Below are 16596 nucleotides of genomic sequence, written 5' to 3'. Positions count from 1 at the left end.
CGTGCGTGCACCATTGTTTCTTGTTTACGTACGAGAACGAGTATCTATTTTTTTATTGGATAATGATGTCACGTGATTGTTTGTGATAGGCCAGAATTCAAATGAACTAATACGTGATTATTTAGTTCAATTATTGTTTAAAACGGTGTTTAATTACCGCCTCCAACTTACGTGAGTTTTTAACGTTTCTAATTTTAAAGTCTTATTTGTTATTTTGATATTGTTGCGCAAGTAATAAGTAACAAAAAAAAATTACGTGAGTTGTTACTGTACATCCTTTGTTACGGGTTTGTTAGGTAAGGTCAGTTACATTATAAATAATTTAAAACTAAAGAATAATTAAAATTAATTCACATTATTTTTAATATCACCTTAGTTTTAAAGTATTTATAATGTAACTGACCTGACCTAATCGACCATTTTAGTTTACTGTTCACCCTCTGTCCGGGTTTGTTTGGTCAGGTCAGTTACATTATAAATATTTTAAAACTAAACAGCCATTAAAATTAATTCACAAAATAATTTTTAATGTCGGCTTAGTTTGAAAGTATTAATAATGTAACTGACCTGACCTAATCAACCATTTTATTAATTACGCATTCACGATTCACGTATTCACGAACACGGCAAAATAACAAAAATGGCCCCGCTCGAATGGTTCCACAGGTCTTGTATTGCAAAATTAAAAAATTCGATATCTCCTAAAGTATTTGGAATTTCTTATCTCCGCCGCTTTTAATGAAAAGAGGAAGTTGAAGAGCATATGATAAAGGTATTTTAGGATTTTTTACATTTTTTTTGGCATCTACCGCGACTCTACATATCATGAAATTAAAAAATTCGATATCTCCTAAAGTATTTGGAATTTCTTACCTCCGCCAGTTGATTTGAAAAGAGGAAGTGAAAGTGCATAGAATAAAAGTATTTTCGGATTTTTGGCATTATTTTTGGCATCTACCGCGATTGTAAATATTTACCGAAAAAATTCCGAAAATCTTTTTTTTCACATTTTGACATGCATCAAAATATTTCCCAAGAGGATGTTGATGTACTTTAAGTAGTTTATCGTTTTTAAAACTGCACAAGATTTTATTAAGTTTGTTTTTATCAATAAAAGTAAGAAGAGTAAAAATTATAACTTTTTTTTTTACGTCTTGATATGTTTTTGAGTCATTACCCAAGAGAGCAATACTATGTTAAAACTATAAAACTAAGTTATTGGTAGACTGCTTGATGTAACATAGTGCTGTCTTACAAAATGATTCAGAAGCATTTCAGGAAGCAAAAGGTATTAGTGATTGCAATAGTAATAATGAAGTCTATATCTTTCTACTATTCTTCTACATACTGTCTTAACTGACGGAATGATTTATCTAAGTTTCCTTGTGTACGGAATGTGTGTGTAGTTTTCTTATGACGTTTATGATCTAGTCCATGTCTCTTCACATGTGCCAATTTTTATTTTCTTGTTTGCAAAAATTCTGATAAACTGGAAAATTACATGAACACAAAATACTACTACTTAATTACTATAACATTTTTTAAAAATCATAAAAATAAACCACCTACTTTTCTGGCTGCTTGTCTTAAGTTTACACCACAAATATTTACTGTTCTGCCATTAATATCATTTAGTGTTTCAGCATGCAGTATCGCAAAATGCAGTCACTACTACAATCACCACACTTTTATATTCTACACATCTACCTGAGAAACATTAAGAGCTAAGCGCTGTTAACTATTGTTACCACTTGTATTTATAAGCAGTAGTAGTATTTTTTAAAAATTAATGTGTGTATGTGCTAATTTTGCCATAGCATTAAAACACCAAACACTCTTTGTGATGTATACGATCTTTCCAATTTTTTATGTAACTGAATGTTTGACAAATATTAAAAAAAAATTGGTTGTCTGTACAGTTGGTTTACGGACGATAGTTTAACGTGACGTCATAACAAAACATTGATGAAATGATTGCATACTTTTATGAATAAAATTGAATCATTTTTATTGAATTATCACTATTTTGTATAGATAAAAAGAACAAGCGAAATGAAATCTACAATTTAATTAATAAATTTACTTTTATTTGCACTCATTAATTCAAATATGTTTATTACTATAACGAAGAGATTATTTTAACTATAACTTTTATGCATGTTTGCTATTTAACTTCTTACAATCTGTGTTATTCTGTTAAGGATAGGACGATGATAGGAAAAGTAGGAAACGAATGGGAGTGTTTCAAGTTTAATGTGCCCCAAAAAAAGTCAAATCGATAGTTGTTCCAATCGAGTGTGTTCAGTGACTTTAAAAAAGGACCATTTGTATATATTTCTCATTTATTTGTGCTAGGAGCGTGGACATGTAACAGTGTTTTTCTTTTTGGATGTGGACGAAATTTTCCCCTTGCTTGTGTGTCCAACAAAGGACAGTAAAAATTAAGATGGCCGCCTAGACACAAGTTGGTGCTGGGCGCTGCCAGAATTCACCAATTTTCGGGTGAATTCTTTAACTTCCGTAGTCACGGAACATTTTGGTCCTCCGGGCCAGATCGGTCACGAACGTAGTGATATTTACGGCGGGTCGGTTCGGATATAGTCGTAAGTAGAAGGCACGCGGACGTCCGCGGCACGCGCGGGAGCAGGTGCGTCTCGGTTTATTTGTGGAAGAAGCGAGATGGAAACAATATACGTTCTGTTGTTACAGTGCGTAGTAAAATCAGAACTACAGCAAATTTAATGGTGCTTCGAAGTTCTAAAAAATAATTAACGCATGTGGGTGTTTATCTTTCTTTGTCTTGTCTCAAGTCCTTTGTCTGACGTCACGTGAACGGATTGCGAACATCTGTCACTCTCAGAACCCGCCGGGATACTGTTGACTTTTTTTTTGGGGGGTGAAGGAGTGAAAGACTAGCGGCAACAAAGACGCGGGCGGTAACAAAGAAGCGTAAGAAAGGGAAAGTGGCAGAGGGGCGGTGCAAGGATTGAGTTCAAGGTCAACACGGAACAGAGGAACCTAAAAAAAAAAAAAATATGACAGACTTGACAGCTGTTTACCTCAGGCTTGCGCGGTCAGAAAATTGTCTGCAAAGAGCATCAACTCTTGCAGAGAAGGCAGCATCTGATCCATCACAACAGAGGCTATTGGAGGCCACCTGCAGGGACTTGGATCAAATACGGAAGGGCTTTAAGGAGGACCATCTCCTAATTTCCACCAGTTCAGGGCAGATCACTGACTTTGATTCAGAGGAGCATAATAAAAGGTTGGATACATTTGATGATTTATACTACAATATAAGGTTAATCTCTAATTCCTTTGCAAGGATACCACTACCCAGCTCATCGCATGCTTCATCATCCACTTCTCATGACTCACCTAGAGTGCACCTTCCAGCCATTAAATTTCCATCATTCTGGTGATATCAGTCATGGCAAACATTCTCCAACTTATTCGAGACCTTAGTTGCAAAACAGAAGCTACTCACGAATGTGGAACGACTCTCTTATCTGAAGCTGTAATTGGAAGCAGAACCCTTGTCTTTAATACAGTACCTCCCTCTAACAGAGGATAACTTTGAGATTGCCTGGAAGCTTCTCCAACGGCGATACAATAACAAGAGGCTCATTATTAATCGCCACATTGAGGCACTAGTTAATGCCCCATCTGTCACTGGAAGTTCATTTACCCTAGTACAGCTATTATCAGCTATCCAGGAAAATGTTGCTGCCCTCAAGGTATTCAGCATATCTGTGAATACTTGGGATCCCCTGTTACTCTATCTATTAGAGAGGAAATTGGATTCAACTCTTAGACGAGACTGGGAGTTGACACTTACAGACCCGGCACAGATACCGACACTGGAACAATTTATCATCTTTTTGGAAGGTCGACAACGATTGTTGGAGTCTTTAGGAAGTGGACAAAAATTAAAGGCTGTTTACAAACCAAGCCAACAACAACCAAACTGGAGATCTTCGGGGCCTCACTCCACACATTCATTTCTAGGTCATATAGGGGAGAAAAGGTCTCAGCAATGTATGCTTTGTGGAGACCATCACTCATTGTCTCAGTGTTCCAAATTTGTGGAAGCCTCCCCTAAGCAGCGATTTGAATTCGCAAAACAGCTGAAGGTGTGTATAAACTGCCTGCGGCAGTTTCATAAGGCCAAGGATTGCTATTCAAAGACCAATTGCAGAACTTGTGGATCATGTCATAATACTTTGTTACATTTTGAAGACTCAGCACCATCCAGCCAAAACTTGGAGACAAACAATGTGCTAAGTACAGAGGTGCCGTTGACTGATGATATCCCTGAACAACCTCCCACTTCAGCTCTGACCATTACTGGTCCATCGTGTGTTTTATTGGCAACAGCCACTGTTGGTGTTAGAGATGCTAGTGGCAACAATCAGAAGTGTAGAGTGCTGCTGGATTCGGGAAGTCAAGCTAATTTCATTACAAGCCAGTGCCTTCAGAAGTTAGGCTTGCCTCGACACAAGTGTTCACGATTGATTCAGGGTCTTTCAGGTGTATCTTTCACATCTGTGAGAGGAACTGCCTCTTGCCAGATACATCCCATCGATGATGATGCTAGAGTATTCTCCCTTGACACTTTGATCCTAAACAAGATAAGTGAGAAGTTGCCTAATACAAATCTTTTTTCTGGGCAGTGGAAACATCTCTCGAATCTGTAGATGGCAGATCCCCACTTTGGAACACCTGGTCCAATCGAAATGTTGCTTGGAGCCAAAATTTTCCCTCTTTTGTTAACTGGTGGTCGTGTCGAAGGCATTCCTGGCTCTCCAACAGCATTGGATTCCATTTTTGGGTGGTTGGTCATGGGAAAAATCAAATCGACGTCTGGGTCTCCAGTGTCTGGATTATCAACATGTTTTCATGCTTCACTTGTGCCACTGGAAGATACCATGAAGAAGTTTTGGCTGTGGAAAAGGGTCAATGCTCAATCTCCTTGAAGAAATTGAACCCTTTTGTAGATTCAAATGGCATTCTCAGAGTTGGTGGTAAGCTCCAGGCCTCGGACTTGCCGTATAGCCAAAAACATCCTATCTTGCTTCCAAAACGGTGTCGCTTGACGGAACTGATCATTGATCAGCTACACAAGGACTTGCTGCACCCAGGCCCTCAACATTTGCTTTCTGTCCTGCAGCAAGACTTCTGGGTTGTGAATGGCAAGGATGTTATCAGGCAGCAACTGCATAGGTGTGAAATCTGTTTCCGTGTCAGGCCAAGCCCAGTAATTCCTAAGATGGGTAACCTGCCGGCTGAAAGAATCACTCAGGCTGCTAGTGCATTTCACCAACTCTAAACGTCTCCGCCACTCGTCACTTATTACCGTAGAGCACCTGAACATGATGTCACGGCACTGTGATTGCACAATCTCTAAGCCACTGGAAAGGGGCCTTATTGAGTACGGAATTCAAAATTGTAGGCTTCTGTTCACACATGTAATTTTGCAGGATTGCTTTTCTGGTGCACTTTGACAAAAACTTATAATTTTACCATTTCCTGCCACCTATTAAATTTATGCCCCACAATTTGCGAACTTCCTGTATTATGAGAATGTGAAAAATGTGATCGTAGAAGTACAGTTGTGTGCATTACCCAGCTGTGGAAACACAGGAAATTAACTCATAGTGAGAAAAAAATGGCACAAATAGACCAGACAGTGAAAGGCATTTTATTCAGTGCGTTTGGGACCAACATGGAAGCGGAGACGGATCACGTAAACCGAGACATATTTCACAGAACAGAGTATCTACAATGGCACGCATGCGGGCAAGGACCTGTACAGATTAGTTCGGACATGCCCAGCTCTTCCGTTTACGTTACTCTATGCGACCAACGGAAGCTAAGTATATATTTGGCAGCAGTTGCTTTTGGTTTACATAGGTTAAAGTATATTTCAATTACAAGAAAAGTTAGTATTATATGTGGAATATCTTTATTACACATGTAAATCTTAATTGTGTTATGTTCTCATTTCTCATATTTTTTTAAAATAAAATTAATATTTTGTAGCCATTAAATTCTATCTCAATGGTTATCATTTGATAGGTTTCCGTATTCCGTGCATTGTGGACGATGAAAAATAAGTATCTTGCGGGTCCGGATTCATTTTAGTTTTTACGTTTTCACTTCATTGTGGAACAGGCCTTAATGGTAACACCAATGCTGTACAATGGTATTTAAAACAAGTTAAAATAAAGTGCTCTATATTTTAAGTGACATAAAAATTGTGTGTGTGAAATAGATGTTCCATGAAAAATTGTCCATGAATGCTGTGAGATAAAAAACACAAGTTTTTTTTTTTTGCCAGAAATAAGTAACCTTAAAAAGAAACGTGTGATGGGTTTTAAAGTTCCAATTAATTACAGTACATGTGTGTGTTAGATCCATTTCGACATATGTATTTTTGTGTGTTAGCAGGGCGTCTACAAAATGGAAATACCTGGTTAATCAATTGCTGGATTTTTTCAGAACCATTTCAACAAAAAAAATATTACTTTTTTATATCACTGTCAATTTTTATGTACAATAAACAAGATTAAACATAATACAAAATAATATAGATCTAATATTGGAATGTACATATTTGTTTGAAAATCATTGTTTTTTTTTTTAGACATAATTGTCACATGTTTTATGTGGGCATTCTCCAACACTATATAGGTACTTAATGTAAGTTATTTGAATAAAACATGCATAACTGCATTTAGGGATATTTTATCATAGGCCTATGAGTTGCTAACCTTAAAACAATTATTTTTTAGTGTCTACAGGTATTAAGCTTGAAATAAAAAAACATTGCTTTCATATAATTTTCATATTTAAATTTGTATAAAAATGTTTATATAGTGGAAAACATTTGTTAAAATAGGTATATTGATAGTTTTTAGAACTCATACCAGTCATACCTACTGAATTAAGACAAAGGCATACCTGTTGTTTTCCCAATACATCCCCAAACTACCACATGAACAATCACATTAAAATGCTTAATTTAATTTGTCCAACAATATATATTGAGAGCCCAAAATTAGTATGAAACTAAAAATAATGGGTTCGTGTACATATGTATGCCCATTAGAAGTTGTACTTACTTGGCATAATAAAAAACCAACTTCAATTTTGCATGCAAATAATTAGCTAATAGAGATAAAATATTAAAAGGACTTGAATAAGATTATAAATACAGTTGGTATATTGTAAAATCAATCAAATTAACATTTTTAAATAAATACTCAATATTCAAAATTTATATAAACACATTTACTAAATTAATTTTATAGTAAAATAATTGAGATAAATTTTCATTAATAATGAAATCAATACATATGTATGCTAAATGTTAATTCTTTATTTTAATTATTTGTTAAATACTGTGATAATTTAAAATTTTTATTGCTAATAAATAATACATATGGGAACATAACCTCACTTTTATAAATAGGTACACATCAACAAGTTTATAAACAAAATTTCTGTCACTAATATTCACAATAAATAACCACTATTCAATATAAATCACTTAAGTATAAGTTTTAAAAGTACATACATAATTTTAATTTGTATGTAGCCTTTTTTTCATCCTGTAAATATTTTGTTGCATGATGCATGCACATAGTAAAAATTCATTCTCATCCTTTTTCATATGTGCCTATAAAGTATACTTCAAAAATTCTCATTTTTGGTGAATAAACTAGACAAGTTATTATCAAAAAAATACTAGGTTTTTATATACGGTACCTACTGAGATTATTTATTCAAAACTAAATTATTACTTAATACTTCTAATTTGCATCTGATGCAAGAATAACAATTTGTGGAACTGCAAAAGGTTACACTATTTTATCACAAATTAAAGTGCACTCTATTCAGGGATGGACTACAAAGAATTGTCCCCCTGTATGAATTGTATTGGACAAAACAAGCTTATCCCTACTTGTAAATAATTAAATACACACTTTGTAGCAATGGTGATTTTCTCATGTGTGAGTCTGAATGTGTGTATCAAGTATATTTCTGCTTGTAAACGATTTATCACACACTGCAACTTAAGTGATGCTTCCTGTATGAGTTCTTATGTGCACAACAAGCTGAATTTTCTGGTTGAACGATTTACTGCATAGTTCACACTGAAAGAGATGCTCACCTCTGTGCATTTCATTGTGTTCAACAAGTGTTTTTCTACGTTCAAATGATTTACCGCACACATTGCAATTGAAGGGATCCTCTACTGTATGAGTTCCGACGTGCAGGAGAAAGTCACTTTTATTAATAAATGTTTTACCACACAGTTCACATCTTAAGGAACGCTCCTTTTTATGAGTTTCCATGTGCTTCGTAAGGTCACCTTCTGCCGCAAATGATTTTCCACATCTGTCGCACTTGTGGTTGCATTTTCGAGATGTTGAAGAACCCTCCCGCAGCCTTTGTCTTCTCATAACTGAAGTGACTTCATCTTCATGTTTGTCAGATGCTTCAAGCAATTTGAAGCACTTGCAACTTGCTAGAACCATGTTGCAAACTTGGCACACCAAGTAAGTCATCGACGAAGTATTTTCTGAAATGGTATCCCCAGGTGCAAACTCACTCGTTACACAGCCGCTTTCTTCAAAACGAAACTCATCTTTGATAACTTGAGGGTCCAGCCAGGCATCTGTGTCTGCAGCAGAACTACTGACTATCTGCAATAAGAAACACACAGTACAAATACTTTCATAACTGAGACCACCAATGTTTTTATAAGGTAATGACAAATCACATGGTCAATAACTTATACTGAATAGCAAAGTATTTGTAGAGGTCAGAGAATGCAATCTATCTTTGTATAAATAGGCACCATGTGAGCAAAGGGCTATATGGGTTGTAACTTGCTCACAACTCTAAAGATGTCGAAAATATACATTCTGTGCGAGCGTGTATTTGTAAAATACAAATCAAGAGAAAATAAACTCAAGTAATAAGACTAATGAATATAAGCATATAATCAAAGTTCAAGAAAACCAAACATCAATCATTAATCCAGATTGTAGGCTTTCGTTGCTTACGTGATTCTTGACACCTGTGTTAATGTCACATCTGGCGTGCTTTGTTCTAGCCTTCTTTGAGGACAGCAAACAAATGAAGGTATGGTTTTTTGCAACTGTATTTCATAGGAACCATCACAGCAAGCTGCATTCTATCAATTGTCCGTTCTCAACTTATCACCCTTTTTTTTAACCTCTAATGACCCCCACGTTGATGGAACGTATAACCTTAATGTATTACCTCAAAAACTTAGTAAACCTTAAATGAAACTGAGAAATGTAGTAAAAAAATACATATTATTCTCCTTTGTGCCCCAGAACCATGAAAAATCCTATTTGATTTATCTTGGTTCAAATGAGAAAATTATGTCTAATTGAGTTTTGAAGAAAGTGAGGTGGGTCGTAAAACAAACCTTTGAGGGCCCATGGAAACCCGAACCCACGGTAGTCAGGCCGGTTTTCGAACCCGAGTACTCTGTAATGTGAACCTGGTCTCTTACCACTGCAGCCACCTCTTTTCATTTACTTAAAATTCAAATGTAGATGAAAATCTAACTATGAGTGTATAAGTGATGTGCCACAGATTCTCAACTATCTATGAGCACTCTTTGTCATCATTCCAGCCATGCACAGTTAAAGTTCATCTTTATAAAAGCATCTACGTGATTAACAACTGGTTTGTAGTCGAGGTGTGATGGCAATGCACTAGAACCACCCTAAGTTTTATATCACAACTCCAGCAGAGGAAATACCCAATTAATTGTAGATACAGAAAATATTCAAAACAACGTTTACCTACACAATTAATTCATACCTCTTTTACTTAGGTCACCATCCATAACACTGTACATTTATCTTGTATTGAATAGCACATTAGACCAGAAATGAAATCAAACCTACGAAAGCAACTATGCCATCTTGACTTTTTCTGTGACTTCTCTAATCTAAAACTCAATGGTGAATACAACAGATTTTTTGAGGGTGGGGGATTAACAAAAAAAATTCAGATTTGAACACGTGTAAAAACCGCATAAGAAGACACTAACACACTGACACAAGGGCCTACAGGCAAAGTTTATCTCAAAAGTAAGTAACACACTGTCTTCATTGATATTTTGAAAAATATTTCATAACTTCTTGGAGGGGGGGGAAGAGAGAGGGAAATTATACCCGCTATTTACCCTCGCATCCACCACTGCTAGGAATTCAATGTACGAAGTCTGTACATTGAATGAAATGGTGAAAAAATTATTGGAAACGGGTATTTACATTTTTTAGAACTCAAAAATATTGGTCTTAAAATTTTTGTCTATTTGTTCCAGCATTAACTGAAAATTACTTGACGGACTTTGATGGAATTATTTTCATAATTACATTATTATTTTACCACTTTGCAAATTCCCACCTTAAAGGGTGTAAAGGGGTAAATTTTTTTTTATCATGAAAAAATAATTTCTCCATAGCATATAAAGATAGATGTAAGGAACTGATCATGAATAACTTAAATAATTAATTATTTAAGATGTGAGCCAATTTTCAAAATTAGACCCCAAATGCAGTAAATCAGTGGTAAATTAGTTTTGAGAGAAATAAATCATATATCCATGTAAATTAAGCTGGAGATTAGAAACTCAGCCAGAATAACATAAATTACATTGTTTCATAGCAATTTTTTATCTTTACCATTTTTTATACCTTTCACCGCAAAAAAAAAGTCGAAAGCGGCAAGTTTGGTTTTATTACAAAAGTAATATCTCTGAAGTTAATCAAGTGGGATGTAAGTTATGCATTATGATTTATAAACATGGAAAATCTACCAACTCTTTTGTAATACTTCCTGAAATTCTAATTCTTAAGGGGTGAAAGATTGTAAATATAATATTAACATTAATAAATAATATCTTCTGATCAAGTCTAACTTAATTGAAGATATTGGCAATTATTAATAAACTTACCTAAACTATCTTCTCTTATATAATGTTCTCCGAAACAACACCTCTTAAGTTGTAAAAGAAGTGGATATTATTAAAAAAAATTTTAAAAAGCAATGTAATTCTCTAATTTGTATTGGCAAGATAAATTTAAATTCAATATAAATGTAATTTTTATTATAAATATTTTGGATTTCACAACTGAGGTAAAAACCGGAATGAGATTGGTTTTATTTAGTTGATGGCTGTTGCCATATTATTAAATCTTTAAACATGGATTTTCACACAGGCATTCTTTTGGAAAAAGGAGAGGTGAAAAAAAGTTTAGAAATTTTGTTTAAGTAATACTATGCATAACTAAGAATCAACTACCTAATATACTAAATAAGAAATTTGATAAATGAACTCTATATTTAAAATAAAAATATAATTGTTTAAAAGACTATAAAATAATGGTTCAGTAACAAGGTGAAATTATTTCATTTTTCTAAGCATAGCTATACCCAAAATAAAAGTTTAAGGTAAACAATGACATAATCTTAATTGGAATGAAATAGGTGAATGTTTATTAATTTTTTTAATTGGCTACCCAGCAAGTGGAAAGGAGGTATGTGAGATTTCATCAAGGTATAATATATCCTCAAACACACTAAATCAGGAATTATAAAATCAGATAATCTAGACTAAAAATTAAAAAAAAAAGTGTACCTAACCATTTTATAAAATATCATTTTGAAATGGTTTTCTTGTGAGTTAAATATTTTATACACCTCATAAATTTGTTGTATCTATTAATTTCCAAAATATATTTGGAATTAATTAAATAGGTACTTTTCTAAAAATGGTGCAATATAAGAAACAGAATGAAATTGCACAAGAAAAGCTAGTATTTTATAATTTCAAGAAATCTCTAAACAAAGCAGTAAATATACCTTCTGCAGATGAGCTGGAAAACCAGGAAAAATTGATGGTACAGCATGGTCCCTCAATCTCACAACGCAAAGAGATGTTTTATCAAAGCAATCTTCGGAAAAATGCTGTGAGCACAATAAACTAGAAGACGTTGGTGTCCAATTTCTTCTACATACAGCTTTTATCCACTGCCTACGCCTTACAGGATCTCTGGGAAACCTGTAATAATAATAATATACAATTGATTCAGTGTCGCGACACTTATAATGCAAAAATGCATTGCAACAGTGTCATTATAAATGGTAACAATTCCTGGTAAGTAAACCTTAATGTCACATGCTTTAATTCTAGGCGACTTGTGAAGTTAAGAAGTTTTAACGAAAAAAATTCTAAAATATACTTAATGATTTTGGGTCCAATATACATTGCTAACAAATTTATCTCACACGTGTGTTTCTTAACTGCAAATCTGTGCCATGCTGACACTAGGGCTCACGCAGAACTATCACGGAGATACAAGTCTACCTGCACACTTTGTCCCAGTTATGAAATAATTAACAGTAATGTTGAATTACTGACAAACTAAATGAGATAAGTTAACAAAATTAATTATTTTGGCCATGGACAAAAATCTGTAGGATTCCAGGAGTAGGGGAAGGGAGGGGGGAGGGAATCATTTATCATACCCATTTCACCGTTACAGTTTTGCACGGACAAGCGGGCCTGCTCAGAGATGGGCTTTTTGATTCCAGGGGGGCCAGGGCCCCCTTCCCCCACCCCCCTGGATAAACACCCATGCTTTTGGCATCTAGAATTAACACTGAGTTATTCTCCTGCAATGTGTGAAACTCACACCAGGTTTTTTTTATGTGTTATCTCCATTTTCTTTGCATTATTCTAGAATTATGGTACATACAGTACCACTACCTCATCACGTCAAGTACAAAACACAATACTGTGCATTACAGCTGGTTTTTATTTATTTATTTAAGAAACGCTGTTTACAAGGTAAACAGAGGTTCAAAAAAAGTATTTTCCAAATTTTATTATTTTATTTAGGATAATGGCGCACCACTAGAATTTCACCTATTTGTTTCTTGCAAAAATATGGTCCATAAAATAGATCTTCATTATTATGTTCTAAACTACAATGGGTAGAATAATTTACAATACCTAAGACATTAAAATTATTGTTAAAAGTTGATAATTTTGTGCAAATTTGGTTTTATATTTAATTTTGTGCAAATAAAATTTTGTGCAGAGGGAGGGGAGGGAATAGAAGTGCTCAGGAGAAGAGAGTAAGAGCTGGGAAAAAGGTGGGGGGGGGGAGGGGGAGAATCCTGAGAAAGTTACAGGAGCATTACCTATAAGTATTTGTAAGGGGAGAGGTATTGGAAGTTGGGAAAGTAGCCAAGATGGTAAAAAGGAGGGGGTTTGAAATATGGATGGAAGAGGTACAGAAAGAGGTTAGTTGTTGAAAAGTAGGAAGGCAGCTGATCCAGACGGGATAGGGACCAGCCACCTCAAGTTGGGGGGTAAGGAGATATGCAAATACCTATCTGTGATGTTTAAGCAATAGGTACTTATGGGAGCGAATGTTCAAAGCAGTATTACCTAGGCAGCAGTAGTGGTACCGATTTACAAGGGAGGTATGGATAATACAAACTCAGTCAATTACATTCCAGTTAAACTAAGTTCCTGTGTAGGGAAAGTAATGTGGTATACATTTCAAAAAATCACATTAGTAAGTAGCTAAGTATTCCAATTATTATTTTACTGAATTTTAAACGTTGATATTTGAAAATAATTTGATTTGTTACACTTGCAATTGGATTTTTTTATTAAATCACTTAAATAAATATGCCAGATTTTACCCTGGCGCCAAGATTTCCGCATAAAATAACTTGAAGCCTATATCTAGGTTAGGTTTGTACTAACATGTGAAAAGTGATTTTATTCACTTTTTCTTTTTCAGTTTGCTTCTTTGACTTTCTTGATGAGCGACTAACGCAGCCAAAAGCTACACAAGACATAATCGCCACAGCCAATGAGGCAGAAATATAAACAAGTTTTACAATCTGAAAAAATTAACACAGTAGCTTGGTCCTACATAAAAATATGTTTATCTGCTTGTTTGGTCATTAGGTTGCCATCAAATAGTGTACAATAGGCATAACCATTCACACATTCTGAACATATTCAGATTTATTTAGTGTTCAGTGTCGTAGGAGTGAAGGACTTACGTAGGAGGCTCCAAAGGGGGCAGGAGTGAGGGTAGTTGGGGGGGTGGGCCCAATTGCAGGTGTAAATTATTAAATTAAAATTAAAATTACGAGTGCATGCCAATTTAAATTAAACTTATATAACCTAAAAGTAGAAATAACTCACTGGTGATAATTTAATAAGCTCATAAACAGAACAACAGTCTTCAAACAATGCATAGGACAGTAACTAATAATAAAATAATCAATAAATACCTGTGAAAAGTGATTTTACTAATACTTTCTTTCTCCAATTGAAAATTAGATTTTCGTCCAGTTCGGTTACTACAGCCGAATGCTACACAAGACATTTTCGTTTATCCCACATCTAGTAACATGAAATAATAAAGGTAGCAGATCATGTACACGTTTTTTATATCAATATATTCACGAAATGTTAGTTTTAAGCCACTAAATACACATTTACATCAATTTTGAAGCTCAAATCACCACCTGCCCCATGCAATCTTATAAGTGTTTTTCGGAAAGTGGAATCTACCAATATGGCGGCCGGACAGTTCCAGCTGATTCACTCTCTCCCCCCCACACAAAGCAAGGCATTATTCCCCTCGCAAAACACACAACCTTGTATTACCCCCGTGGGTTGAAAAAGCAGAGCAGTGGATGAGTTATTTATACATAAAAATATCCTTAAATAGACTATTTTCTTTTGTGAATATGACTAAAATTATGTTTCCCCCCTTTCCAATGATTGTACGTATCTGCTAATTTAAACAATACCACATTCAAATCATGTAATTAGGAATTGTCAAAAGACGGCATGCTGTGAATTAGTTGAATACACCTTAAATTTCTCCACCGCCATTTTGTTTCGCCCAAAACATTGAGGATATGGTTCTTAACTATGTTGTGACATGAACCCCGCTACCTCCGTGTGAATTTAGGAATATATGTGTCCGGAATCTCAGGGTAGGTTCGGCCTTGTGGTGGGCTGCAGAGGTTCGACACAGCAGAGCCCCCCGAGCTGTTTAGGCCACTCGGGACGCCTGTTAAGTCCAAGTAAACACAGTGTTATAACTTATGAATTTAATCCGGCACAGCCCTTTACATGGTGCTACCCCTCCTGGCCGTAATGGTTGTCCCGAAACAAACCGTCACACGCGCGGCCACTTTCAGTGGAGGCTCGTGATTTTATTACCCGGTAAGGTCATTCAGTTCTGACAAGACATGATGATTACATATACGAACCTTAAACATAGCACAACTAGAACCCTAAGCAAGATCACACTTCGCAATAACATTTACGTATTACACTAGACTAGGATCATGTAGGCCCGCTGCTCCGGTGATGCTACATGAGTCCTAAAACTGTCCCAGATATTGATGCGTTAGAAAGTTGGTTACGTAGTGCCTACTGGCTGCCCAGTGCGGGTTAAAACTAAGTAGCCGACTGACTAAGATATCGCGTGAGGCGCCGACGGACCATCTTACAGTCCTTACACAGTACTTACATATGTCGTAGCGCGCTCGTTTTGGAGCACTAAATAATTAAGTTACATATCACACAGTAAATCGAGGCCGACCACGGGACTGAAGGAAAAGGTTTGAAGAATTGATTAATAATGGTAAACTACATGTCGGTAAAAATAAATAAAATGCTGATCCCATGACGCACGGAGGCTGCCGGCCTATGTGAGCTCCGGAAGGATACTGCCACCCTCACCGCACGCGACCCCCCTCCCCGCCTGCCCTCCCGCGGAAAACGCGTGATTTTTGCGGGAAACTGAACCGGCCAGGTTCGGGACAAGGCGCACGGTGAAAAATAATTTTGGAAGATATAAAGTGTTAAACAATGAAAATAAAGTCTAATATGTTCCTGTGGAAAAAAATACATAAACACCCTTGTAGTTCGGCGGAGGGATATGCCATACCCGGCCGGTCTCCTCCGCCGACGTGGCACTAATTACGTGGCGTTCGCCCCGTCGCACTTCCTACACTCCGGTGCGCGCCCGAGCGCGTTCGGTGCACATACTTTCGTGAGATGTTGATGAGGCATAGCGGTCTATGCGACATAGAGGAGCAGTGGCGGTCGGCATCAGTTTATTAGTAAACAGTAATTAGAATTTCTGTCTTTTAAAACAGTTTCTTTCTCTTTTTTAAAAAAAACTCCTTAAAAACCTTTTCCACAATACAAACATTACACTTAAGCCAATGTTTTGAGCGTCTAAGTATAGCACAACAATTAACCGAAGGGAAAAAAAGGCTTCACACACTTACCATGTAATCATGCAGACTTGACACCCGCCCCCAAATTTAAATTAATTGTAAATAAAAACTGTTGTGTGCTTTTACCAAATAACTTTATAATACCACACATTACATATTAATCTGAAATTCCCTAGTCCCTAGTCCAACATTTAACTCACAGCTTTCGCGTGTGATCTGTATCAACACGTAGTCTATGAGTATTGCGCAATG

At 35.8% G+C, this 16596-nt stretch overlaps 1 protein-coding gene across 3 annotated transcripts; it reads right to left on the bottom strand.

Annotated features, from left to right (window-relative positions):
- Window positions 1-7406: 7406 nt before the first annotated feature.
- LOC134532025 (zinc finger protein 33B-like) lies at window positions 7407-14662 on the bottom strand. Of its 3 annotated transcripts, none has more exons than XR_010075115.1 (3): window positions 14285-14340; window positions 11917-12115; window positions 7407-8711 (listed from the first exon to the last, which is right to left on the bottom strand). XR_010075115.1 is itself a non-coding variant. In XM_063368152.1 (3 exons), exons 1-3 carry the CDS (start codon window positions 14466-14468, stop codon window positions 8079-8081), a joined length of 927 nt encoding a protein of 308 aa, XP_063224222.1. In that variant the 5' UTR covers window positions 14469-14662; the 3' UTR covers window positions 7407-8078. The 3 variants fall into 3 exon arrangements, 2 of the variants coding, with proteins under 2 accessions (XP_063224222.1, XP_063224223.1); XM_063368152.1 differs by lacking the exon at window positions 14285-14340 and adding an exon at window positions 14374-14662; XM_063368153.1 differs by lacking the exon at window positions 14285-14340 and adding an exon at window positions 13835-14124.
- Window positions 14663-16596: the final 1934 nt, after the last annotated feature.

The sequence above is a fragment of the Bacillus rossius genome, chromosome 5, assembly GCF_032445375.1.
Source record: "Bacillus rossius redtenbacheri isolate Brsri chromosome 5, Brsri_v3, whole genome shotgun sequence".
NCBI lineage: Eukaryota > Metazoa > Arthropoda > Insecta > Phasmatodea > Bacillidae > Bacillus > Bacillus rossius.
This window is presented reverse-complemented; position numbering and strand designations above follow the sequence as displayed.